General features: G+C 38.2%; 1 protein-coding gene across 1 annotated transcript in view; it reads right to left on the reverse strand.

Moving 5' to 3' along the window:
• Positions 1-27,381, reverse strand: part of SPHKAP (SPHK1 interactor, AKAP domain containing) — a gene marked incomplete at its 3' end in the record, with an annotated part of 101,368 nt that overhangs the window by 18,448 nt on the left and 55,539 nt on the right. The window contains 2 exon segments of the mRNA XM_082003329.1: positions 2,274-2,333; positions 27,111-27,221. Coding sequence (XP_081859455.1) covers positions 2,274-2,333; positions 27,111-27,221 — 171 coding nt within the window.

Here is a 27,381-nt window from a genome sequence, read left to right on the forward strand (position 1 = left end):
TTTCTGCCAAGGACCTCAGTGTGCTTGTTTTATGAACAGGGAATCAAGGATGACCCCTTACAAAGGGAGTAAATACCACCTCCATTTTATGCACTAGCACGGCCCATCAAATGGTAAAGTCATTAAGGGAATGCAGATCTTGGGCATCCAGCCGTATGCTTTGGTTACTATGCAATTCAACGATACTTCAGTTTTTCCTTTTCATCTTCAAAATAATAAGTTTGCAATACTGTTATTTTTCCTCAGAGTGAATTAGATATAATAAAACTTTCTGGCTTAGCAAATCGAATTCAATTTTGGGGAGCAATTCACTTTCAGTAGACTGATCTTCAGATGAGCCTAAGTATTTATATTTGACATAACTAAATTCAGTGCTTCAATTCAGTTTGACATTTCAGTATAATACAAAAAAGTTCTCATTCTTTTCTTTTTTCAAATTATAACCTTTCTGTTATCACACACATTTCTCTACATATCTCTATTTTTCTACTGCCTGAATTGCCACATTTTATCAGATTTCTTAGGTAGGAAATCATGGCATTTTGTATACCTTTTACTTCAGTTCCTTATCTTTTTTTCAGCATAATAAAGGAAAAGTCTAGAAAGATGATTATTTTATACCAAAACCCCCAAATTTAACCCATTCCAAGGTTCAAAGGGTAATGCAAATTCCTAACAGTACCTATTAGTAAATAGTTATGTATTTCATATGAACAACAGCTATGCTAACGTCTTCAAAATTCTTCTATGAAATGCTTTCACCACATCAGTGTGTTGTATATAAATCCACCCCATTCAAAACTAATTTATACAACCTGCCTATTATACACAAAAATTGTGATAAGCAAGTTTCCTCTTAGAGAAGAACACGAAGTACCTATGCTAGCAGTGAATTTTTGTTACCTATGCTGAAAACTAAAGTATCATCTCCCAGTCATGGCTCATAAACGTGTTGACTCTGCACCAGAAACTATTTTTCTAAAATGCAGCCAAATGTTGCGGGCTCTCCATTAGCAGTCCCACCACGTGCCAGGCAGGGAGTGCCAGCTGTGGGCATGTCAGGGTGCAGCCCTTCGGGGAGCCTACGGGGCTCTGCTGAGAAGGAAGAGCTTTAGGGCTGTGTGAAGTGCACGGCAGGCGAACACACCACTGCTCTAGGCTGATAGCTGCTTTCAAAGGTGATTTGTGCTTGTGAGGGAGTAATCTAATCTCCAGGCATTGTAAAGCGTAGCTGCCTAAAGCTAGTTTGAGTTGGCTTTTACAGATATCGATCTCTACGATTGAGGGAGAAATGGTATTTCCATATGACTTGCTATAAATTTTATTCCTTAATAAACACTGTAAACAACAATGAAACAATTTCTTATTAGAAAACAACCAGCACTTCTGCGGATTCAGTGAAGTTAAACCTCTCAAGTTGTTCTGCACAGTTAACCTACTGATTCAACAGAAAAATTATTTTGCTGCAAGAAACCTTGTTTATTTTTGACATCTGAATTTTCACAGATCCAGCATGCAGAAAACAGCATAGAAAAACAGTTCTTGCTAATGAATGAATTGAAGGAGGCAACAAGGTCCCAGCATTGGCTGTCCTCTTATGAGCTAAGAGTGGTTTCAGCAAATTAACTGCAATGCTTTACTGAGGAACTCTCTGGATATTGTCAGGAGATCACACCTTTGTTCACTTACCGCATCTTGCTGTCATATTGCTGTGTCGATTATAGGCACCAAGCCAGGATGTAAACTCAAAACTGATACCAAGCCATATCTTTAAAATATGACTTCCTCAGATTTGAGGGTTTTTTGGAATGGTATGTATTTTAAATAGCATATCATGATGTAGTTTGTCTTAGTATTTGTAAAATAATCTTTTTTCTTGGAATTTCAAAGGCTTTTTGGCAGAAGGAGAGAGAGACATCAGAAATTATTTTTATGTAGTATTATGCCAATTTAAAAAATTGGATGCATGACACATCCATGTTCACTTCTCTGATAAACCAAGGCTGAGCAAGAATTCCACTCACATGATAACTGCTATGAATTCACAGGCTGCAACAATCCGTTAGGTATTTCTGGATGGGAGTAAGAAAAGCTATAAAATATTGCCTGGTGTTGAGATCATTTCAGATTCCTGATGCATTGCTCTCTGTAAGGATTAAAAATCTAGGGCTGGCTTTGATTTGTCCATAGAATTTTGCTCTGGGTTTGTATTGGAGAGTCCTAGTGTACCTGACTAGACCCACTGTACATGTTTTTAAGACCTAAACTGTTACCTGTTTCACTTGTTCGTCACTGCAATTGTCTCTGTTTGCATCTAAATTCACAAAACAAACCTGTAATAAAAGAAAAAGAAACAGTAGCTTACAAAGTCATATTAGAATGGCAGCAACCCTTTTAAAGTCAATACATGTTCCTGTTCGAGGCTTGTAGCTGAATATGTGAAGTGTGTTCCTAATACAAGAAAGGTTGAAAGGTTAGCAAAGAGAGCAGCAGAGTAGATAGTAAGAAAGGAGAAAAAAGGAACAAAAGTAAGAGTCCTTACTTCATCTGCTCTGACAATTAGCTTGTCTGATGAATGGGCAAATGTTGCCAATAAGCTGTAATACAGAGGATATTAGAAAAGATAGAGGAAATGTTAAAAATGCATTTGATTGCGTATCAGATAAACTCTTCATGTCATGCTTTTCCAATGATTTCTTCTTTTCAGGCACTTGTTGCTAAATGTTTCATAAGTGCAAGTATTGATATATATAAAGATTGTGAATTGCTTTTAGAGTTTTCTCCACATCACATAAATACTGTGATATTTTTCCTAACTTTCCAAACTTCCTAAGTAGAAGTTAAAGACTTTATGGAAATAATTTTTTTTTCTTGGTTCATGAGCCAATATGCAAGCAGAAATTTTCAGCAGTGCTAACCAGGCACTACAACAGGTGGCAGAACAGCTTACTGTCTAGTAAGTTTACATGTGATTCACTGGAAAGTACTACTTTTAATGACAAGGTCTTTTGCCTCTTCTTTCATCTTTTCAGCAACCATTTAACAGTAGTGAGATTGACTTAAACAGAAACTTCAGATCTAAAGACCATTTTATTTCTGAAGACATTTTTTTTTTACATGTCTGGAAAGCAAATTTTCCAATTTTCAGAAATAAGAAAATTCCTCCTCCAGTTTTATTTCCAAGTTAGAAGCAGGGACTCCAAAGCTAGGCTGACTGTCCTACTTCTGAGTGCTGCAGATATCTCTTTAGAAATTTGTGAGAGTTTGGTGTTGTCTTGATTTACACCAAAACCTGGCACAGATTCAGGGCTGAGCTGAAGCCAACACCTGATTCCAAATAAATTGCAGATCCAGAATTTATCTTCTAAGAGCTGAGTGATTTCTTTTTTTTCTTCTCCAGCAAACAGTAAATGCTTCTTTCCCTAATTCCATGTAAATTTCCCCTAGAAAAATAAAATGCTCTAAATTATCCCCTTCACCAATATTTTTGTGTTAGGCATCCAAGCTCCTGTTGTGTGCCTGCTTTTACCCCAAGACAACAGTGATTTCAGTTTATATATGCACATACCATATGTACAGATTATGACCATCTGCAGTAAGAGCCAGCACAGCAGATGGAAAGATCCAGCCAGACCTCCCATTGTAAACCAAAAAAACCCCACTGAAAAAGAAAGCTTTTTGCCCTTTTAAATAGTTTAATGGCATCTTTGTATGAACTTAAAAAGATATTTTCCAACATTTTTACAAGTTTAGGAAAAATATTTCTCTGACAATGTCAATAATCAGGATATGCCACTGTCATCTGCATTTTATGGCTGGCTAACTTTTAAGAAATAGCTATAAAAATTTCTAAGCTATGAAATATTTAAAAATACTCTCTAGCAATATAATGTGGTAATTATGTACTGCCCTAAACATGTTACAGTTACTTATACAGACAGAAATTTGTCTTACTTTCCACTGGGATTTTCCATGGAGATATATATCAGCTATAGGTAGTTACTACAAAGCATTAGAACGTTATGCCCAGTGCTTGCAGTGATAGGTGGTTATGAGTCCACAGGTGCACGGAGGTGCATTTGCTTTTAGTTGGCAGGGGTAGGAGTGCTGGAAAGTATGGGTCCAGTTTCAGTCCTCTCAAGCATGTTCACTACCATACTGAAGGTAGGGCTGTTACTTAGGAGCTTTGTTTCCAAGCCCCCATGCCAGAGCAATAAGGTCTAGTTTTGTGCTGGATTCGGTGTGAAAGCTTTGTGAAAAAGCTGTGTAGGAGCAGTCATGTCTGCGCATACATTCCAGACAAACACTTGACTCTCTGGTAAACCTTGTTTTGTCATTCGCTGCCTACACATTGATACAATGGTACCTCTTTGCTGTTTTATACAGTGGCATTCCTACCAGTGACACCAACTGCCATCCTAAAGTTATGACCTTTCTGAGCAGCCAAAAAATCATCATCTCTATTTCACGCTGCATGCATGGCATATAACTCACTAATGCCTCAGTAGAAGAAATAACAATGTAAGCAGGAATATCTATTATTTAAAGTCATATTCTCTTTCTTTAATCTATATTTTATTTGCAGAACCCAATGAACTTATATTATAAAACTTACAGCAGTACCAAATCCAGTTACCAAATACACTTGTCAAATTCCATTGACATTGATTTATTACACTGCCAATTCAGTCTCTTAGCATTTTCCGGTTCTGTGGATTTTGCAGTTTTAATTATAGACAATTTTTACACAAAAATATTTTTGCACTGGTGAAAGACACTGAAGAACTCATTTACTTTTTCTGTTTTGCTGTTTGCTTTGAGATTAGCCCTGCTTTGAGCAGGAGGTGGGACTGGATGGCTACTGTAATCATAAATTAACTCTACAGCACCATCCTGGCAGGCTCTGCACTACTGCTATCCTCTAGGAAGTTCACTGTGAGGATATGTTTCTTGGAGATACTTCACTAGAAGTACTCAAAGCGAGAAAGATCCATCTGAAAAATCTCTCACTTTTCTGCTTACATAATACAAAACTTAAGCTCTCGCTATCTTGCATTGCTTGATGAAATTCTAGTAATTATCAGAGACACCTCCATCAAAACAAGGCAAAACAACACTACAGAATAATTCATAATCTTTAAGAGGAAAATATTGCATAGATTATGAAGAGCAAGGTCAGGTCAGCATTAGTTAACCACAATTTACTTCTGACCTTTTTCCTTTGGATCAGATGCACGTTAATGTATTTTAGCTTAGTTTCGTTAGAACCTAACCTTGTCCTAATCATAGTACCTTTAAATGTCAGTCCTTTCCCATACACTTCTCCTTTACACCTCACATTCTTGTCTTCCCACAAACATCTTTTTGCTTCCAAAATGTGTCTGCTCTCCACTCATACTGAGCTGCTGTCTGGAAACCATGCAGAAACATCAAGATATTGCCTGTTTTTCTGGCTTAGGAAATACTTATTTTGTGGGGAGAAAATAACAAAAATTAAATGGTGTTACTTAATACAAAAACAAAAATCACCACCCAAAGTCTGTCTTTACATCGTGAGATAGTCACCCACAACTTCCCTGTTAGATGCTAATATCTGCTTTTGGTTCAGTATTGTTTCCAGTGTAGAAATCCTGTTTGCTTAAGTGAGGACAGTACTTTCTGTTGGTGAACATGTGCCACTGCACTCAAATCTAGAATCTCAATACTGGCAGAAAGCCATATGCTACATATCCAGAAACCATTTAACACACAATCACATTGTAAACAGCAGCCCTTTTACTCTGTAGATTCTTGTACAGGAATAACATGAATTGGGGTCTGACGCCTAAGCCTCACCTTCATAAAACCCTCCAAGCATTTCTACTAGGACAGTACCAGGCAAATTATCATCACTAACTTGCTGAGCTTTGACCTTGAAGAAATCTTTACTTTCCAGGATGATATAAAAAGCAAATAGAGAAACTTTTTTTTCTTTTTTTCTTCAGAGGTGTATGGAGTACATTCTCTAGATCAACAATTTCATGTCCTGAAATCTACTCTTGAGTTGGTGTGGAAACTGTGCAGATACCTCAGTGTCCACTGTCTGCAAATTAAGACTACTACTTCCTAAAAGAACTACATGTTAAGAAATAATTTGTTTATAAAGCACTTAAGGATATAATGTAGTATACACACAACATAATTTACTCATTGACAGATGGCCTCAGGGAATCACTGAAAGTGTAACACTGTTCTCACTTCAGAATAGTAAAGCAATTTCTTTTTTTTTTTTCAGAGTACTGATGCTGGCAAACAGCTGAATGACAAGCAAAGAAATATATTATTGTCTATATTTTCCTTATTGCTTTCATTTCAGCTTGTATTAACCATGGTTAGTATTACTGGCTTTTTAATATTCCCTAGATAAAAAAGTACACTGATGGTAAGAAAGAAACACTCTCTCATAGCTGTAATACTAACAACAGTATTAAAAAAAAAAAAAAAAAAGTGTACTTTTCCTAAGAGTCTGTTCTAGGGTGAAGTCTATTTCAGTTCTGTTCTATTTTCCCCAGATAAGAGATTGTGAAACTACTTTTTTCTGTTTGTTTTAGGAAGTACTAATGCCTCTTTCTGTTGTCTGTATCAATGCCTGACAGTAAGGAAAGGCTTTTTCTTTGTCCTGTGAAGTATCTTATAGCTTTTGGTGAGACTAAAACAAGCCCTAGCTTGTGGGTTTTTTTATTAAACTATTTTTTTTAATTAAGAAGAAAATCTGTTGGTTTTCCAATACTCTTCTGTGTCAAAATACTAACTCAGCAGAGATCTTTGAAGGTTGAGCTCATCCTGCCACAATAGTAGTAGCTTCTTGCACAGTGCTGTAATGGCTAGGAGCTGATAGCAGCTTTTGAGAAGAGAAACAGCTTTGGAAATGCTTGGTCCCTTTTCTCCCATGAAGCATGAGTTCTTCCAGCTTCTTCTTAGGGAAGAGGTTGAAATGAAAATCCACTATTATTCTTCCTTTTCACTGGGATAATAGCTGTCCCTTGCACCTAACTGATACAGTTACTCTGGTAAGTGAAGTGAGAGCCATAGTCTTGTGTTCTGCACTGTAAAGGACTGTGATCAACACTTGTTTAAAGTGCTGCAGGAGGTGTTTATTTTTTCCCTCCATAAAATCTGAATACATATATGTAATATACTATCCTTCCAAATAAATTTCAATATCTATTTTAAAAGAAAGGAATTTAAACTCAACTTGAAAATTAGAACTAGATACAGATGGCTTGCACAACGTTAATTCTGCCTTGTATGCTCACATCTATGCAACGCAGGATCTGTGCCTGATTCAATGAACAGGAAGACTGCAAAAACATGCAGAATTATGAAGAAGCAGAGAACTCTGTATCTGCCATTTTACAACATTTCAGTTATGACTTTGTAACCTAAAGGACACTCTTAAACATGATTTCTTTGTTTCTAATCTATGTCAGTTGGTGGATTACGACCATGCAGTTAAAGACAGTATCAAAATGGTGGCAGGACAACACTCAGGTGGCATAAACCACTTCATCCCTGTCACTCTCCCACTGTATCCATACAGCTGATCCTCACCAGCTTTGGCCTAGGTGTCACTAGCAGGCTGGGTTTGGTGCCATATACCTCAGCATAGGCTAAACTTCTGTGTATGTATTTGGGTTTGCAGGGCAATTGTGCAGAACTCACTGTGTGTTACGCTGTTCTGGTTGGTATGTCAGTGTGTAAGTGCTGTCTGGAAAATGAGTTCGTAGGGTCTTTACATCTCAGGTCTGTGTTGCTCTGCTTTCTCCATCCTCTCTCCTGTCTTCTGTTACAACACCAAGTCTACTTAGACATGCAAGGTATCAATTCAGACAGCCCAGGAGAGAGTTAGAGAAAATAACTGGTTTAGGACTGCACTGCAATCTGCCTATAAAACTCATGTTTAATTTCCTACAAACAGAAGTGGAAAAGATAATTAGCCCCAGGAGAGATCACAGGAGAAAATAATTCTGAGCAGCAGTTCCTGGGTGCAAAGGAAAAACACAGTTTAAATGCCTTAGCCTGAGGACATGCAGGATACCGTGTGGCCTAGGAAGGCTGAGTGACTCCTGAGCCCAAGACTGATAGTAGTTTTGTATATAAAACCAGCTGAAGCGCTGGTTTTGCGTTTCTCAAGGGCAAAAAACCGAAGCAGCAACTGTATCTCAATGGCAGGAAAAGCAAGTTCAAACTGTGCTGTTCCTTGTGCTTTAAGCTTTCCCCAGAGGCATTCAGTAGTTAGTTTGTTCACTTTAAATGTTAGCTTCTCTTGCTGACAGGAGTCCAGTGGTGGGAGCAGGAAGGTAGCTGTATGCCAGGGCAGTTAGTTGTCTCCTCTCTGTCCTGGTTTGCATGATGCGGGTATGAAACTCTTGCAGTGTGGCTTTTAAATTAATATGTATCTGACTGTGCTTGTTTGTATCTTCCCTTGCTCCTTGTGCATGAGTGACGTGCATCTTACATTAATGCAGTGATGTTCTGATTATTTAGCATTATTCTCTGAGAAATTAAAGGGTTGGCATTTATTTCCACGTTGTTTCCACTCTATGTTTTGGGCAGGTGTTGTTTGGTCTCAGGATGTATATTGCTTCTTATATGCTATTATGTTACAGAACACTTTATCCCTTTTTTTAACTGTAGAACTGTGAAGATACAGCTTGTGAAGCGGGTTGTGACATTTTACAGAAACTATGATTGCTAAGACAGTTGATGTTAAGGATTTAATGGAGTGTCTGACCTCATTCATTTCTGCTCTCAGCAATACCTCTGTGATCAGATGGCAGTTTTGGAATTCTGAGCCCTATTCTGATCCTAATTTCATCTGTGCAGAAGTAGGAAAACAATACAGTTGCTCTAAAGTTTTATTAGACCAAAATCAGAGTCTCCTGGCTTTAGAAAGATGGTTTAGATCGCCGTAATTTCCCCACAGCACAATAACCAAATCTAGCTAGTCCAAAGCATCACTCACGGGAATGGTTGAGTGTCTATTTCATGGAACGTACAGCTACATGTTGTGCTCCCTTAGGAGCTGAAGTCAGTGAAAGCCCTAGGAAAAAAAGATTGCTTTACTCCAGGCATCTGAGACAAAGCAAACTGTAACCCACAGAAAATATCAGAGGAGTGGCAATGTGCCGTATTTTATCCAGAAATTTTCTGTGAGCCTTCTTTCTTTGAAAATGACCAGCAACATTCACATATTTTTGACTTATATTAGGATGGCATAAAATGCCTTTTCCAGCAGATTCTAGCAATGCAGCCATCTGTTTTTCTGTCTGTATGACAAGATCATTTGTTTTGATGGTTATCAAAATGCTGATCTGCAAAGCTCCCAGAAAGAACCTTGCATTTATTTTCACTTGAATTATTTATGCTAATGGGAAGGCTAAATAAAAACTCTTGGACTTCTTGTGAGATACTTATATATATATCTACACCCCCACCCCCAGCCCGTCTGTAAGAACCCCTAATTATTGACACCTCTGTTCTTTAAATTTGCACCTTCTTGAGTTTTGTAATCCAAATAGAGTTTAAAGTGCCATTTATTTATTTTTAGAAATACAACAAAATAGCTATAAAATTATGATTTCTAAATAAATGTTCTAAAATGTCACATGAGATTACCCTTTAGCTAATAAACGACCTCATAATTTTGGAGATCCTAGGAATTTTTCTAGCATCTAGGTTTGGTAGGACTTGTGTAAAATGATGCTGCTTGTGTGAGTTTTTTGCGGAGGCTTGTGGCTTTGGTCATTTGACCACAATCATTTACTAAAAGAAACTTTCATAACTGACACCTGAGGCCAATATGTCTGCACCTGTCAGTACAATTTCTACAATATAATTCTGATTTATGTGCTGGAAAACCACTATCAGGTTTCCACTGTGACTCAGGCTTTGAAGAGTAGTAGTCTCCTACATTGCAGCTTCAGAAATTTGAGATCTTAGGCAAATTTATTGTATTTTATGGGAATCTTGTTATCAATGATTCAGTGATTGCCTGAATCAATATGCACATGTTGGGTGTAAAACTTACTTCATGGAAATGACTCTGCATCCATCAAGGCCAAAAGAAACATACAGCTTAATATTTCTATCCTTTGCTTGTCTCTCATTACCATTAAAAAGTTTACGTTTCTCTGTTATTGTTTAATTTACAGACTGGGGTCAAAAGTAGTTCTTGCTGCAGAATGAAAAGAAAGTATTACTGTTTGTGCAAAACTACAAATTTAATGTACTTTTCTGTAAAACCTTATGTGCCTGCATCAGTCTTCTTAAATTACTTTTTTGCTAGGCCTTATTTATTTTTCTTTCTTTCTCTGCCCATTTAAATGTCAAGTAGAATCCCAGAGGACTACATAATATAACTGTGACAGTTAACAAAGCTGAGAAAAGTGATTTCAAGGTCAGTCTCAATAAAACAATGATAAATATAAACCAATAAACCATAATTTACCACCATTTAGCTTTTTTCAAGTTAATCTTGTCTTTTTCCATTTCCTGTATTTGAAAATTTTTAATATGGAAAAATTATGGTTCCATCAGACCATTGCAGGGGATATTATTTTCAAGGAGGATTTGTTCCTGAGCAAAATAATAAGTATCAACCCAAGACTAGTTTGTGGGTTGCACGGAAGCCAGTCATGCTCCTTCCCCTTTTCCTGCATCCTTTCATGTCTTGTTCAGCAGGGCAGGCTGATGCCTGCTACCCAAATATCAGCACAGTCTGGAACAATATGTCATTGACCAGGCTGCTCCAGAAAGACAAAGATAAAGCTTTAAAAAATTGTACTTCCAAATTTTAGACACTTCTAGGGAAAAGATGTCATAGAAATTTTTGAAACGTTCAGTTGTCAAAATGCCATGAAGTTTTAACTGTTGTGGTTAACTATAGGCCAGATATGTTCAGATTTCTGGGACAGGTGAGTATGTGCCTACTGTTTTTTTAACACACCTAGATAGTCTCATTTGGTACAGTGTTGCTCTAAACCACTATAAAAATAAATTATTTTTCCCAAAGACATTTGTATGTCATGTAGAAAGAAAAAAAGGAGATCAAAAAGTTACAAGTACTTAAATCCATTCTGCTTATCTGTGCATGTCAAACAGTTCTATGGTGCTCTACACACATTTTCAGTACTTGAGAAAGAGACGAGGAAGTAAATGCTGCTAAGCATAATTTAAAAATGCAAATGATTTTGCTAAACAAAATACCAAGTGAAAATATTCCATAGCAGTGACTATGAGAGAATGATCGAACTCAAGTTCCACCTGCTCCAGGTCTCTGGGGTGTATGGATGAGCAGGTATTACCAAAGCATAAAGTATAATTATCAGATGGATGGAAAGAGTAAATTCTGCATTATACAACTAGATATAAGCTGTTAGATCATCAGATAAAGCAGCAATAGCTGGAAAAGTGTATTTGTTGTTTTTAAATTGAGTAAGCTAGTTTTTTCTTACTTGCCTCTACTATTTAGTAATGCTTATCACTTCATTCTGATACCAAATGTTTTTCTTCCACCCTTTTTATAGTATAACATTAGTGTACATAATAGTTTAGACTGTTTCTCATTTTCATACTGTCTTTCATACAGTGGGGCAGGTCTGCTATGTATTGCTGTATCCTGGGCTTAAGTGCCTTAGTTCTGGATTATAGTGGGGGAAGAAGGAATGGGGAGGTGGTACTTTGCAGGGCAGCAGACAAAATCAGCAGCTCCATGGTTGTCGCACCTCTTGAAATATGCCTCCTGATAAATCTCTACTCAAAGCCTTCTGTGGAAAGGATTTCAGGACTGGATCCAGTGTATCAGAAACTATTGTCTCTAGGTTAAAAAAGGCCCCTTTGCTCCACTGGTTAGTGAGATCCTTCTGTAGTAAAAGCACACCATTCTGTAAGTTCTCTGTGCTTTTGAGAAAATGAGGTGGGAACTAAGGATGGAAACACACAGGTATAATGATGGGTTTTGACTGAACTCAGTTGTATAATAAATATGCATCAATATACACATTAAGAATAAAAATCAGGTTTGTAAAATCTAACTGATCAGGATAATGCCCTAAACTCTTCCTTCTCATCACCCAGCCTGCCCTGGCCCCAGTGCGGCTGCTTTCTTCCTGGGTCATAAGGTTAAATTTTTAAACCAAGACCATCATATTTTCTTCCCTCTGAAAAGGAAGGGAGGAAATCCCTTAACAGTATTTGCATTCAGCACACAAAAGATCCAGCTACAGCTGACCAATGTTACTAGCAATAGAAATTACCACTCTACCATGAATAGTTTGGTGACAAGTCTTCTTAGTTCCATGCACTTTATTGTCAATGAGTCACCCTATAGAGATCTCTAGATTAAGTTAAAGTACAAATAAAAAAAAATCCACTTATTCTGTGACTGAACCATTTTGCTCTTTAGAGACTTTTTCCACATAAAATAAACTCTTAGCAACTAACTAGTGGTTTCCACTGCAATTCAGAAGATAAAATATCCTGTTCTGAACACTGAGTTCACAACACATGGCATAGCCTCTAAATTCAGCAATTCATAGTCTCTGAGTACATCCTTAAATATGATGTTACTTCAGTTACACAAAGGCCAATAAAGATAAGACATAAACTACTAGGAAACAGTAACATGAAAGCAGAAAAACAGAAATGGCAGTGCCAGGCTTGTCTGAGCCGAGGATTAGCCCAGAACAGCAGTGATGCCCTCTGCTCTCTGTGTCCGCTCTTAGTAGTATGCCTCAAACAAAAGGCTAATTGCTCAACTTCATCAGCTCAGTCTCTCTCTGTGGGCTTTCCTCCTGCTGTGTCTCACCAATCTCCCTTTTCATAATTTCTGACTAAAGTTCAATAATAATATAATAAAGATAACATATGGTTGCCAACGGCTTCAGTCATTTTAAACTAAACCTTTAGGGACTGACCTGTGTTTCTGCTGAAGGAGACTTGCATAGCGTCTGCTCATGTGTGCCGTACAAATTCCAGAGCAGCTCTGCCCCAGCTGTTACACAGGTTATAAACAGGTAGAGCTCTTAAGTGTCAAGATTACATGAAAAAGAAGAAATATTACACGTTCTTCTGCTTATGAAGTGGTCTGGAAAACAGGTGATTTTCTGATTGGCTATGTGAGTGCTGGGATTAGAAAAGCCTGCTTACCTATATATTAACATTTCAAGGTTGACTTTTCAGCATCCTGAGGTGTAAGCTCTGACTGACACTTTCGCTTCAGTAGAATGTTTATCAAGGTGTGGCTTTGTCTTGTTTCTCTGTTGTATAAGCAAGGTTTGAGTTCATACTCAGCTGGTGCACTTACAATCTCCCAGTTTCATCTATATTCATGAAACCTATAGGAACTTTGACCTCTGGCCTATAGTCAAATTAGATGGATATCATCCAGCAAGTTCAAAAGTGACTACAGATTGTTACATGGAGATCTTGACCACGTGTACTCATGAGCTATGTCTTGATTGGAAATGAAGATCTAATCTCCAGCACACAGAGTAGTAGCTTTGTGTGGCATGTCAAGTACAGCAGATACCAAAAGCCTCCAAACTGCAGAGTCGTCACAAGAAGAACACTGGTGGGGCAGAAGCAGCAGTTCTTCTTTCTCCCGCTGTCAGCACTGGTGACAACACAGTCTGTCTCCTTATCACAGCTACTCACCCTCCAGCCTTCTTTGTTCTTCTCACCTGCCTCCCACAGACCATCAGCACTTAAAATTTGACTTGAAAAAAGCTGAAGCCCAATGCTCAACTTCTGCTGATGGAGACTGTTGCTGTGGGAGGTTGTTTGACATGGCTCTGTCAAGGCACTGGACTCTTCTGTCTTTCTGTTTAAGCCTCTCAGAGCCATCAGAGAAGGCTCTGTTGCCAAAAGTGTCCCTGAAAGGAGTGGGCCTGTAGGTCTGTCTGCTTTTCCATAAGTAGGAGTTTACTCTGGTGCTGCCCTCTTTCTCTCTAACTATTTTTAGAGGACTGCTTTGTGTTAGCATCCATTAAAAAAAAAGTCTTCTACAATACCACCATCTCAGATCCAACAATTTTTTGGAAAATGAAATCATGAATCACCATGCCTACCATGCTTGCAGAATGTGTTGTTGTCACATTAAAAAGATTCTTCAAGTCAGTTAAATTGACATCTAAAATATATGCTCTCAAAACACTAAATGCCACTGCATAATTAGAAAGAAAGCCTTAAATGAACTTTGACATTTCCTTTTCCCCCCACTTCTCTTTTATTTGCTGTCCACTCAACTTGCATTTGCTCTTTCATTGCTCTCAGTTGAGCCTGAAATTATTTCTGTTGGTAAACAGGCAACTAGAAACCATAATTATGCTTCTTTACTGAGGCTGTAATCCTAGGTATTCCCTTGATTCTGAAAAAAAAAAATTAATCAAACTAATTTAAATCTAATTCAACTAGTTTGTCAAACTATTTTTATGCATACAAATCCACAGCTGCTTTGGGACAATGTTTTTCCTTATTACTTGTAGTTTTTGACAGATCTAGGTCTTGCCCCCATTGAAGTCTGATTTCCAGAATCCAGTATGAAATAGTAAAGATAAATAATTTCCTCTCACAGAGTCCTTTAAGCACCTTTCAAGGAAAAAAAAAAGGGGGGTGGGGAGGAGGTGTGGATCTGGAAGGACTTATCTTACCCAAATGCACAGTTTAAGAAGCAAGCTGGGAAATTCTCTAAACTGTTCATAATACATAAAGTGATTTTAACTGGGAAACATCATTTTGGTGGATTCGATACTGGTTCTTCCCAAATGCTTAGAAAAATATGATTCTACACACATTTGCATACCATCAGTTAAAAAGAGCATGGAATATCTCAGTTTTAAACATCTTCTGCTGGAATCTGGAGGAGGTGACCACTGCATCAGAATTACTGAAACCATCCCTAATCCCTGTGTGTCAGGCAGAAGTACCTGTACTTCTGCATACTCACCCATTCTCACAAGCTCTGTATTCCTGGAGCCAGACCACACAGCTGCTGAAATCATGGATGTTTTTCTACTAAGTTAAATAATAGGAGACAGAAATACAGATCTTTCTGTCCGTGAGTCAGTTGGATTACTAGCTTTATCATTACCACTTTTAAGCTCTGCAGCTTAAAAAAAGGAGTCATTCATTACACATACTTATTCATATATGTGGCTGGAGAAAAACTATCTGAATAGGACTTTTGAGGGGTTTAGAACAAACTCCTTAAATAAAGCAAGAATCTCCTAGTTTTCAGTTTCTCGTATCTCAAATGACGAAGCTGGAAATTAAAAAAAATTTCTGGTCTGAACTTTCTTCTTCCCCAAGACAAGCTTCTGCCAGGACAACATCTGCTTTCTTCATGGATGCCTTAAACTTGTAGGTCCAGAGCAGTGGTGCAAATGGGACTGTGAGGCTCCCTGACATGCTTTCTGTGGCATCATCCCTAAGCTGGGTTCATATTACAGAAAGGGGTCTGGAAGCTCCTACAGTGATGATTAAAGTCAGGGCTTTTTTGGCTCCCCGTTCCTGTGCAGAAAAGCAATGAGATGAGAAAGCCTGGCATCCAGTTGAGGATTGGATTGGATCTTTTTGGAAAAGGAGCTAGAAACCTCAGCCTGAGCCAGTTTCCTGCAACACTGTCAGGAGTGGTGTTTTAGGTAGTTTCAGTAACACTATGTGATGTGGTTCCTGATTGTTCTCTGACTTACGCAGATGCTTTGAGAAGGTAAGTGTCTCTACAGAACAGAAACCCCTATCCCTGCTTTTGCTCACCCTGGTAACTTTTTCTTAGTGTAGCTAGGAAAAAAACCCCTTTATGCTAAGACTGTGATGGTAAAATGGATGTTGTACCGACAGCTGTAGCAGATCTTTTATTTCAAAGGGCACATGAACATACACTTTGTCTGTACAAGATCCTGAGTTTTGGAGGAGAAGACACCTATGGCAAAACACTCAACTACAATTAGGTGAAACTTACAGTGGCAGTTAGACTTCATGCTGTGAATGCCAAGAGCACAAAAATATGCAGAAGAACTTCCAACCCTAGTACATTCTTGAAGTTCTCACACTGTTATTGGGCATGCATGTTTATCTGTGTAATAAACAACTGCTCACTTTACTTGATAAAAGCTCTATTGCTGCAGCCAGCAGCAGACTGAACTGGAATAGGGGCAATTACACAAGTTGCCTGGGGGGCAGGTGGTCTTTGCACTCCCTCAGGCCCAGTCACAAATTTCTTGGCTATTTAAAGATACAACTGTGCAGTCACACACACCCTAATGAAGAGGATATAAGGATTATCTGAAGTAGGAGCGTGCGTGTGTGGCTTTCTTGTGCATATAGTTTCATAATGCCTAATGTGTGATCTTCATTCAGCTTCCTTCTGGTTTTATACTATGCTGCTTTAAAACACCTTCATGCAGAGCAGTGAGGCTTGTGATGCCTATATTATAAAGCATGTAAAGGGAAATACACTTTCCTATAGTTTCTGGGGGGGAGAGAGAGATCCCAACTGTTCACAAACTGCCAGCTAAAAATTGTTGAGTGTCAGGTAATATTCTATAGAGTGTTCTCTCACCTTTTTTTTTGTCATTACTATTTTTAGTCTCCTATTGCTCCACCTCTGAGTAGCTTTGGAAAACAAGCAGGATTTTGTTTCCTGAGTTACTATTGAATTGGCGTGCTGTCATGGGATAGAAGAACATAACTGTGTTTCCCTTCCCTAAGCATAGACATAAATGCATACTGAAGAAGAATGTTTTATAAGGATTGACATCTTTTTGTAGAGATCTCAGATATTTCAAAGAAATAAGGAAACTGAAAGTTACTAGTTGTTGCTTTTATGTTGCAGTTATTTGCTTTTAGATTACAATTTCCTTTCCCCCACTGAGTAAATTTTGCTGACTTATTTTCCCTGCCATTGGCTCTCATCACTTCTTTTTGGAGTCATTAACAGTTGTAACTAATATGCATAGCTCGACTTTTTGGTAGTCAGGAGACTGGGAATGGTATAAAAGATGTAGCACTCTCCTCCACACATGGTACAATTTGATCCTTTATACTTGAATGGGTAAAGAGGCTCTTGAGTTCGAATATGTCTTACATGAGGTATTTGGAATAGCCTGATAGTCGCTTAGAATAAAAAAGCGACTTCTGGAAGACAGAGCTAATTATCCATTATCATTTGGATGCAATGCTTGTCTCACATTAATTTCCACGCTTGCCAAAATGATTCTAGCAGAGGAACCAGCTGTGAAATGTAGAAATAAAAATATTAGTTTGGAAGTACTAGATATGCCACATAACTGCTTGCAAAAGGATGTACACGAATGGAAATGTGAGGCAGCAGTATTACACAGGTGGGAGAATTTTCAAGCCATAACCCCAGAGTATGAAGCAGCTCAGGCACACCTTCTGCACTGTAATCTAAACAACGCAAAAGGCTTCATGTCTGCTATCCCTCAGCTATATAGTGGTACCTTCCTTATCTCACCAAAGTGAGATCAGGCTACTGCAAACTACCAAAAAATCCATCCTTGTCAAAGTAGGACCATGGCACTCTACGAACACTTTCTCTGCCCAGAACTTCAACAGGATGCAGGGCAGGTTGGGGAAACATCAACTTGAAGCCAAGTCTTGGCCTTCCCTTTGTTGTACGGTGCTTTGCATGATTAGAGAGTGACAATTTCCCTCTCTAGCTGTGAGCGGAGAAAGTCTTTTTCCCCTTCTTGTCCTGTATTTTCATTAGGAGAGACACAAAAATTACATTACTCCTTTCAGATTCTATGTAAGATTCTATCCCATGAGCTGCACAACTGCTATCTAACATGCAGATGAGGTTTCCAACCACTCTCCTTGCAAGCTCTAATGGAGCATTTCCAAAATCAGACAACCCAGTATATACCATCTTCTGTGACTTGCTCCAGTTCACCTAAATAAGGTCCTGACATGACTTTCCTGTGTCTCCCCAGCCCAGCCACAATTCTTTTTTAGGTATGCATTGTGTGTTGTCAGAAGGATGTGTTATACTGCTCTCCGCCCAGCATTTTTAGCAGTAATGTACCTGAAATTTAGTCCTAATTACTCATCAGAAGGTACATATCTCAAATGACTTGATAGATTTATAGGTCTTGGTATTTTAGAGACTATCGCTATTTTAATGGCTGGACTGCGTTAATGAATCATCCCGAGTCATCTCTTCATAATCCTCTGCTTCAAAACCAGCTGTGAATATTTTCTTCCCATTAAGGCTTATTCCTTTGGGTTTGATGTAATTAATTGTCACCTATGTCTTAAAGAAAATATTTATGCCACATGTACCATCTGTTTTCTCTCATGCCCTCTTTATTTATGTTTAACAAATTTCTATAAGCCTCACACTGGAATTCACGTTAGAGGGAGCCTGTGTTTCTAACAGCAGCAAGCAGTTACAGATGTCCACTCTGAAGGTAGCACAAGAATCCCTTTTCTTGATAAAGCAGACCATGGAGGCACTGAGAATATGCCAGTGTGAAATGCTGAAGGGGATACTGCTGCGATACCATGCTTGATCCTCCTGGTGTTTATTTAAAGCTTTGTCAGAGTAAGGCTAAGCATCTGGTTCTCTTATATACGGATAGGAAAACACTGCTGTGTGAGTATCACAGTGGGACAGGAAAGAAGGTGGTAGATCTAGACAGAAGAGTGTCCATGTCTGAAGTTACAAGGAAAGAGAAGAAAATCAATTGTCAATCTTTCCCACCCTGAAATTCGGAGAGGCAGCTTTTGGCTGCTATATGAAATACATGTGTGGTACTGAAAATGTGGAAATACAACCATTTAAGGGCATACTTAATTTCTGCCTTAACATTAGCTCATATGTGAAGATGTATTTTTCAGAGCCACGTATGTACAAGAGCAAAAAGCGAAACGTATTTTACAGATTATACAAGTAATCCTTTCAGTGGTCTTTTAAACTGGTGCTCAGTCTGCCTGCACTGGGCTCCATAAGGCAGAGAGTAACTGTTGAAGAGGGGGTTTTTTATTTCTCTGTGCAAGAGAGAGAGGGGCTCTCTGGAAGGTACAATTCCTTACCACAGTAGCATGAACACCCACACATGCCTGAGAAAGGACTAAGACTCAGTGCCACAATTTAGCCTGCAGCTGTTGATTCCTGCTCCTTGTCAGCATATAATTAAGGTATCGTCAGGCTGAATAGGAAGATGAGACTTAAAACTAAAAATACCTCTAGTAATTATGGCTTAGATCTGGAAAGCAATGGATGGATTTTGATTTCTGAAAGAGACAATGCTGTTCTTGAAGATGGTTGAGTAATTACTGAGTGAAAGGTAAAATAAACACTCTTGTAATCCCCTGTCTATGTGACATACTGCTGAGGGTGTCCATGCAACCTCATGAGGGAGGGCAAACATCTTAGTATGTAGGTCTGTCTATTTTATGCACACAAATAGGGCTTTGCTGTGTTTACTAGGAAGTTGTTTCAGCTATGTATGGTCACTATTCAGGAACACACATATGGGTTTGATATATAAAAACACAACAAACAAAAAAACTTCCTATTTTTTTCAAGATTGCACTTCCATACTTGGCTGTATAAAGAGCCTTGTTGACTACTACCAATCCTGGTGAGAAACATCCTTCTTTCTGAATTCCTGTAAGACTAGATCTCCACCCTTCAGTAAGGGCATGCTTTCATTCTTTGGAGAACATACTGGAGATAGGGGCCCTGATTAAGAGGTACAAAATGTCCCAGTGCTTAGATTTCAACACCCTGACCCAGTGTCCACACTATTGTTAGCAAGTTACCTGGAAGTAATACTAGTATCAAAGACTGATGTAAGATAAATCTGTATATTTTTACGTAAACATCTAAAGATACGTAGTGTCAGATCTTTAAGAAGACTTAGGTGAAGAAGTGAATGAAAACTGCTCATAATCTACTTTAATTCAACTGAAAGCTACTTTCTTTTTTTCCCTCAAAATACACATTGACAAAGATCTTCCCTTTTGCATATGTTATCAATTTGAATTAATTTGTGGGAGCTGTTTCCTGGATGGTTTTGTTCCATCGTTTGAGTGAGCACTGGCATTTGTCTGACAATACAGTGAGATGATTCAAAGAAGAATTGGCCAGAAAAACTATTTTCTTAATTTCGTAGTTACTTTTCTTTCTGAACTGACTTACTTCATATTTGTACAACTGCCAGGGTGGTAAAAAAGATGAAGTAGGGGCTGGAGGAGGAGGTGAGACCACAGAAGCCCTGATCTGACCAGCTCAAATTAGTGAATAATGGCATCCTTAACCTCCTCCAGAATCTGTTTAAAAGCTTGACGGCAAAACCACAATGCCATTGACAATGCTCTAGGTACCTGCTTGGGACAGCAAAGCTATGCAGTAGTAGGGTAAGCTGCCAGTTCTGAAAATCCAGCTGCTATGATGGCAAAAGGACATTCTTCATTATCTCAGTAAACAGGGAGGTCATAGACAACATGATCCACAATTACATCCCCTGTTTGCTTTCTTAACAATCTGTTTTATTTCTCATCAAGGCAACAGCCTTGCCACCCTTCACTAATATAAGCATTGCTTCCTTTCCTTGAGATGCTAATGTCTGTCTCCTAGACTGGGTATGTTCTGTACTCAACTAACCAGCTAACAACCCCAAGCTGCAATTCTTCCTCCTCCTGTGCTGCGGATGGATTAGGGTTCTTCCACATGACATAAGCCCATCCAGTTGCTGGTTACTGTCTCCACCATCCTCACTTCCCTAGCTGTCCTCCACTGTCCTTTGTGCTACCACCAGCACTCATCAGACCACTTGGAGAAAAAGTGCAAATGGCACAGGGTCAGACAAAAGCAGCCAACTATTAAATGAGAGGGTACTTTAGCAAGACTGAATTTGACCGAAGTTTGGGCTGCTGTCCTTCCCCTTTCTCTGCACTCTGGCCATGTGTTCCTGCTGCTCCCTTGGGCTGGATCTAACCAATATATAACTGTGTACGTCTATGCGTACAGCCTACATTATATGCATACTTGTATGGAGTATTCTGGTGTAAGCATTTATGTTGTTACAGAGTAGGAGTACTTGCAAGCAGAAAAGTTGCTGGACTATTTCAAGAACGTTTCAAATCTTTAAACCCTTTATTGAAACTGTTCAAAATCTGCAAAGCCAGATTTATTTCAGCTATAAGGAGACATAAAATGATTTTTAAATGAGCTTTAGAGTCCTTGACACATCTTGATTCTTTAAAAAGCTATATCTTGTTATGCTAAAGTAAGACATGAGCACTGTTTTTTATTCCTTTGTTTTAATTGCAAAGCAGAGGTTTTCCACCTTTCATATCTATCACTGCCATTTAATGGTGTAAAGTTTGTGTTTCTACTTCTCCAGGATACTTGACAAAAAGTTTGCAGCATTTCTGCCAAAGTCTGGAAATCCCATTACCCCTCACACGGGGGCACACTGCTTGGGAAGGGAATGGTGTATTTTCCTAGATCAGTGGCTCTCAAGTGCAATTCCTTGTTAGGCTTTTTGGAGCAGGAAGGCCTGCTTCACAGCCTCCATGTTGGGACAAGATGGTCATGTGAAGAGGGAGAGGGCATGATGTCGCATTTTGTGGGGAGATTATTGGAGACTGGGTCCATTTTGAGAGAAAATCTTTTTTCAGTGCAAATATAATTCTAATGGTTTTTCTACCTGTTGCTGGTCTAGAGTGTGAAAGTCCAGAGAATTTCTGGAAAATTCACTGGTATGATTTATGCAACTTGATGTAAATGAATGCCAAATATCTTGCAGAACTATAATACCATCTTTTTTTGTTTGTTTTGTATCCTACTTTTTTCTAAACTACTCTTTTCACGAAGAATTCATAAAAGACAATTAAGATACATCTTTAGCAGTGTGGCAATACCACCTTAAGCATGCTGATGCTTACTGCACAGGCATTAAAAAGAAAAAAGTAAAATCTTAGGAACTGCTGAGAAGAATGATAAATGACTTTTCTGTGTGTAAGATCAAGACTTTGCACTTAGGAGAGTCCAATGCTAGAAGAAACTATAAATCATGTAATTAAAGAAGAATTTAAATTTCTTAACTTGCACTAACATAAAGGAACCACAATTGATCAGCACTGGTAATTAAATAATCTAGATCTTTGGAGGGAAAGTAGGGACAAAGTATCTACCTTTTTTTTTTTTTTTGATAAGGTTTGCTTAAAAACATGTCCAAAACAGGGAACATTTGATGTAGGTCCAGCGAAAGATAGTTGGCAATAATGGAGTGGACAAAGATACATATACTTACGTGAAACTCCATTTATTATGTGAGGTCTCTCCATGGAGTAATAAGAATGTCACATTACAGATATTTTAATTACATTTATAAGTCACTATCTTATGAATGATTATGTCTCATGAATCCATGTATTTTATTCTATTAGGTGGATTTTGATTAAGTTCTCATTCAGTGGAAACAAACAAAACAAGACTTCCATAATTAAACTACCTCTAAAATTTATACTATCTAATTATGATAGCACTAAACTATGTATTCTAATCTGCAGCAGTAAACTGCTGCTAAACAGTATCATTATTAATTGAACTAAGTTTAGTTTGATGTTTATCAATTACTCAAGTATTCTCTAAAGAGGAAAAAGACATTCATAACATCAGTGTAGAAGTTGTTGTTCTTTGAGGGAGTTTAACCTTTTTTAGCAGACAGCATGGGAAAATCAGATAGGGTCATCTGAAATAGGGATAGTAGCACATTTCAGTCCAGGGATGTTTTAAAGACAGCTGGTAGGATGTTTTATTCCAATACAGAAATTAAGACAAACAGTGCTACTACCTAGGATTTACCTTCACTCTCTCTCACTGTGCCTTCACTTCAAGCACACAGAATTTCTCTCAGCTACCCCTTCCTGACTAGCCTCTGCGGGAACTCTCCCTAGAAAGCTCTGATAACCTAAGACAGTTAGCCCTGTCCCCCTGTACTCAATTCCAGTGTATCTAATCTGACTTCCTAAATGTAAACACAGAGAATTGGACAAAAATAATATATACAGAAAGTAGAAAAGGAAAGTTAGGACAAGACAATATTTCAAACTCTGTTGACATCATACTCACTTATTATACATATAACACTTCTTTTCATAGATAACTCACCAACATACCACTCAGTTGGCATAAGAATGGAGAACAAACACCACATCTCGCTATTGTTTCTCCCTGTGATTTCATCCTTGCAGATGATGGGGAACATTGGATTAAATATGGACACAGTAGCATTTTTTCTATTATGGCAGGGTACCAGAATTTGAAATAACAGTTTTCAGAGCTCAGGAGAAGATTTCCAACTTAAACAAATATGAAATACTATTCCTCTAACACAATCTATTATTTTCATATAATTAACCAGCTTGGAAATGAATGGACTGTTATGTGTACTAAAATGCCTGTTCCACTCAAAAAAAAATTCTCTCTTTGAAAAAGCAGCCTGCTATAACCGAGTTAAATGTTTAGTGTTTTAATAAATCAATGTTAGTATACTCAGTGAGCATATGTAGGACAGGCATGAGTCTATTTTTACTGGTACTAGCTGTGCTAATCTGTAATGGGACATAATGAATATAACATTTATGAAAGCTATGTTCATATGGTCTTGTTGCGTTTATAGTTACAGTAAGATTAGACCCCTTATCACTAAACATAAACTCTTCACATGAAAACTGAACACTATAGCTAAATGTATTATGAGCTATCTTTGGGAAAAGCAACCATTAATGGTACAGTACATTTGAGGTTTCTTTTCTCCTTCTGCAAACCTAATGACAACTTTCAGAGACAGTTTGGTTAAAACATCTCTGGCACCATTGGCAACAGCAATTTATAAAATCGTCCATGTGAAAGAGAAGATAGAACATACATTCTGCTAAGGGCAGTCTGGTTTGCTTGCTAATTGAGAAGCTGGGGAAACTATTCCATGTTCATATCCTTCTTCCTCCCTCATTCCTGCAGCTTCTGCTTGTTTAGTGTCAGTCAGTGGAAAGGACTCAGAATGAAATGCTTTGCAGGTTCCAAGTATGGTACTGAAGTAATGCTTAATCTTTGCACAGTGGTTAAGTATTCCCTGTTCCCTGGTTTGCTCATGTACTGTGCACAGCCAAGTGAACCACCCATGTATCTAAGGTGGGGAGTGCAATTCTTGGGGGAAAAAAAAAAAGGTTCTTGCACTCTGATCCACACATCAGATTTGACTATTAATGTTAAAGTTTTCTAGTTTACTGCTTGTATTTACATTAGTTGTGCAACTTTTTAGGCACCCAAATTAAAATTCGGTACTCTACTACCATTCAGAATAAATTAACCAGGAATACAAACAAAACTTCAGTTTGGCTCATAACAGTTTATGAGTAACTCTTTAACAGTAACTCAAAAGCATAACTTCTGGGTACAGATGAAGAACTAAGCTTCCAGACCACCAAATACCGTTTCTCTTGATGTGAACAGTGATGTTCCAAAATAATATTTAACTTCTTAGCTTCTAAATTAATGCTCTCTATGTATGATATTTTAATTTTACTCAATATATTATTGTACATTCTACTTCAGTCTTATTAATACAAAATTTTTTCAATATAATCTCTTTTCTTCTATAGTAATAACTGTAAATTGCAGAATCAACTAGGTACTAAAATTTTGCTATGAAAATTGTGAACCTTTGTGTGTGTGTAGTGAGTTGGCACTGTGTTCAGAAAGCCGTACAGGAAAAGCTGACTGTCCTATATGTGCACTATGCAAGGAGTAGGCAGTGGGAGAAGATGACTTGGCAGACCTTGTTTCAAAGCATATCCTAATATTCCCTTCATGTAAGAGCGGGGTCAGTCAGTCTTGTAGTTTAGGATGGCATTAGGAACTAATAAGGGCATTAGGCATTAGGAGCAGTTCTGTATCCTTGACGCCTCATGGAGCACCTTTGCCCACGGCCTCTGCCTACAAGCAGAACTACAGCATCACACTATAGTAACACAAGCTGTTTTCTTAGGAAAGAGCGAGCTTTGTCTTGTTTGTCTTTGACAGAGGGGATTAAAAAAAAAAATATCACCTTGCATGACTTTGCCAGGGAAAATTTTGGGCCTTCAACACGTGAGATTTGGGTCTGCGACTTGCTGAAATCCCTTATCTCAGAATCTCCTTTTGAGATTTTAATGAAAAGTCATTTCAGTACTTCTGTCTCTTCTCTCACATCTGCAAAATGGCTAACGTAATGCTTAATTTCCTTACAAGGTGACTGATCAGGGCTAGATAAAACCTGATCTGTGCTTTCAAGAGGAAAACTGTGTATCAAGCAGCTATACCGGGTATTTTTAAATCAAACCTGAGCATAGTCTTGCTTTAACAAGCTATCTTTTCTCAGTAGCTCCACCCTATCATAGATAGATACAATTTCCTATAAGATTCAAAGAAACATGAAGAATAAAGTCAAAGCTCAACATATCAAAAAGAAAGTCATAATTCATTTTTATATTATTATTTGGTATAATAATTTCCTCTGAGAAAATAAGCCTTTTTTTAGGATATGAAATACTAAATAGTAAACACAAATGACTGCGGTCAAGGTTTTTTGCATTAAAAACAATCCTTTCCTATATCAAACAACAAGGATACCACAGATTACCTGCCTGATGACCCCATTCTGGTTAAGAATGTATTCGGGATACTGTTCACATGACAGCGTTTCAGCTGCAATTGAACAATGTTTGTACATCTTAACACTGTGACCCTTTTGCTTGGGAGAATACATGCAGAATGCTTAAAGAACAAGAAACTGCTGTCTGTCTAGTTTTGGGAATCTAGGAAATGAGTACCACTAAACCATACTCCTTAATATCCCCTTCCTTATTTCACCCAGCATCATCCAAAATAGACACAGGAGTCTGTTTAGTCTCTCAGCTTACACCTCGTATGGTTGTTTATTAGCACACTTTGATTAGGTTGTGTATTTTGCTCACTCTGTCTTGTGGAAATTGATACTCCAGTGGACAGCATGACAGTGAATTGAGCCCTATAACCCTTTGACCATATTCCCAACTTTTAACTGCTGCAATTACACTGTTGTATCACTGCTGCTGTTCTCAAGCATGCTGCATCCCCCCAGGCAGGACACAAAGCCTCCAGTCATCGCCACCATGGGATGGAGATTCAGTTTCTTGACAATAGGTGTCCGGCTTCATCAGCTAGAGCTGAAATGTCCATGACCTTGAGGGAGTCCCAGTAGAGTCCAGAAAGCCCTCACCTGGCTTTAGGTTGTGTGCAGCACAAGCAGTGCTGGAAACCTTTCACCTGAGATAAACCTGCTCTTTTCTAAAGCCCTTGTTGGCTCACTGAGGCCAGGGAGTAGCAATCAAATGGGATTCTGAGTAAGGATCAGCTCACCTGAGTTCTTCATCAAATAAAAGAACTATTACAATCATAGCAATATACTTCCATCCAGTTTCATGTAGATAGTGTGTAAAGCAACAGAACAACTCCTGTTTCTTCATGTATGCTCTTAACCAAAAGCTGTTCTTAATTGCATTATAACCCACAAGTGAGATTTAAATTTCGTTTCAAATGTAAAATAATTCTCCTTGAGTTCTTTAGCAGCTTCTCCTCATCTAATGTGGAAAAAGTTTTCTCGTGAATTCTATCTCTATGCCTTCAGGAACATTGAGCAGCCTTTTAAACATCTGCTCTTTCCAACCTGCCGGTTAACAAGTTACAGTTTGGAATAATTTTCTCTTTGGCTTATTTTTCTCTCTTGTCAGTTGCAGATTATGAACATAAAAAAAATATGGAGGGCCACAAAGTCTGAAGGCCAAATGTGGGGAAACCTCTGCAGTAATCTTTATTAATGTGCTCTGTATATAAATCTGTATGCATGTTTGCTTTTAACAGGAAGCTGGAAATTACAGAACCTATAGACAAATTGCTATAATTTCAGTGTCAGTCATTGACTTTTTTAAATTAGCATGTACTGTGGTTGGCCCCACACCTACCCAAATAACTCTCAATGGACCTTTCCCCAGAGGAGATTACAGTGAATACTTACTGAGGCACAGTTGCTTTCTGACTTGTCTTCCAGAAAGCCAATTTGGCATGGTGTCCTCTGATTCTGCAGCCAGTAGTCTGTTGATTCGAGCAGACTGTTACTGCAGAGAATCTGTTAAAATAGTTAAAAATAGTTAAAATAATGAAAAAAAAAAATTACTCAGTCCTACTGTGTTTTGGGGGTCTGGACCCTATTGTTGTAACTCAAAGGAAATCTTGCCTACAAAATTTTGGATGGGCAAGACTGGGACCCCTGTTCCTTTTGGCCCTGT

This window comes from Phaethon aethereus (genome assembly GCF_964289735.1).
Source record: "Phaethon aethereus genome assembly, chromosome: 9".
In the NCBI taxonomy this organism is placed as follows: Eukaryota; Metazoa; Chordata; class Aves; order Phaethontiformes; family Phaethontidae; genus Phaethon; species Phaethon aethereus.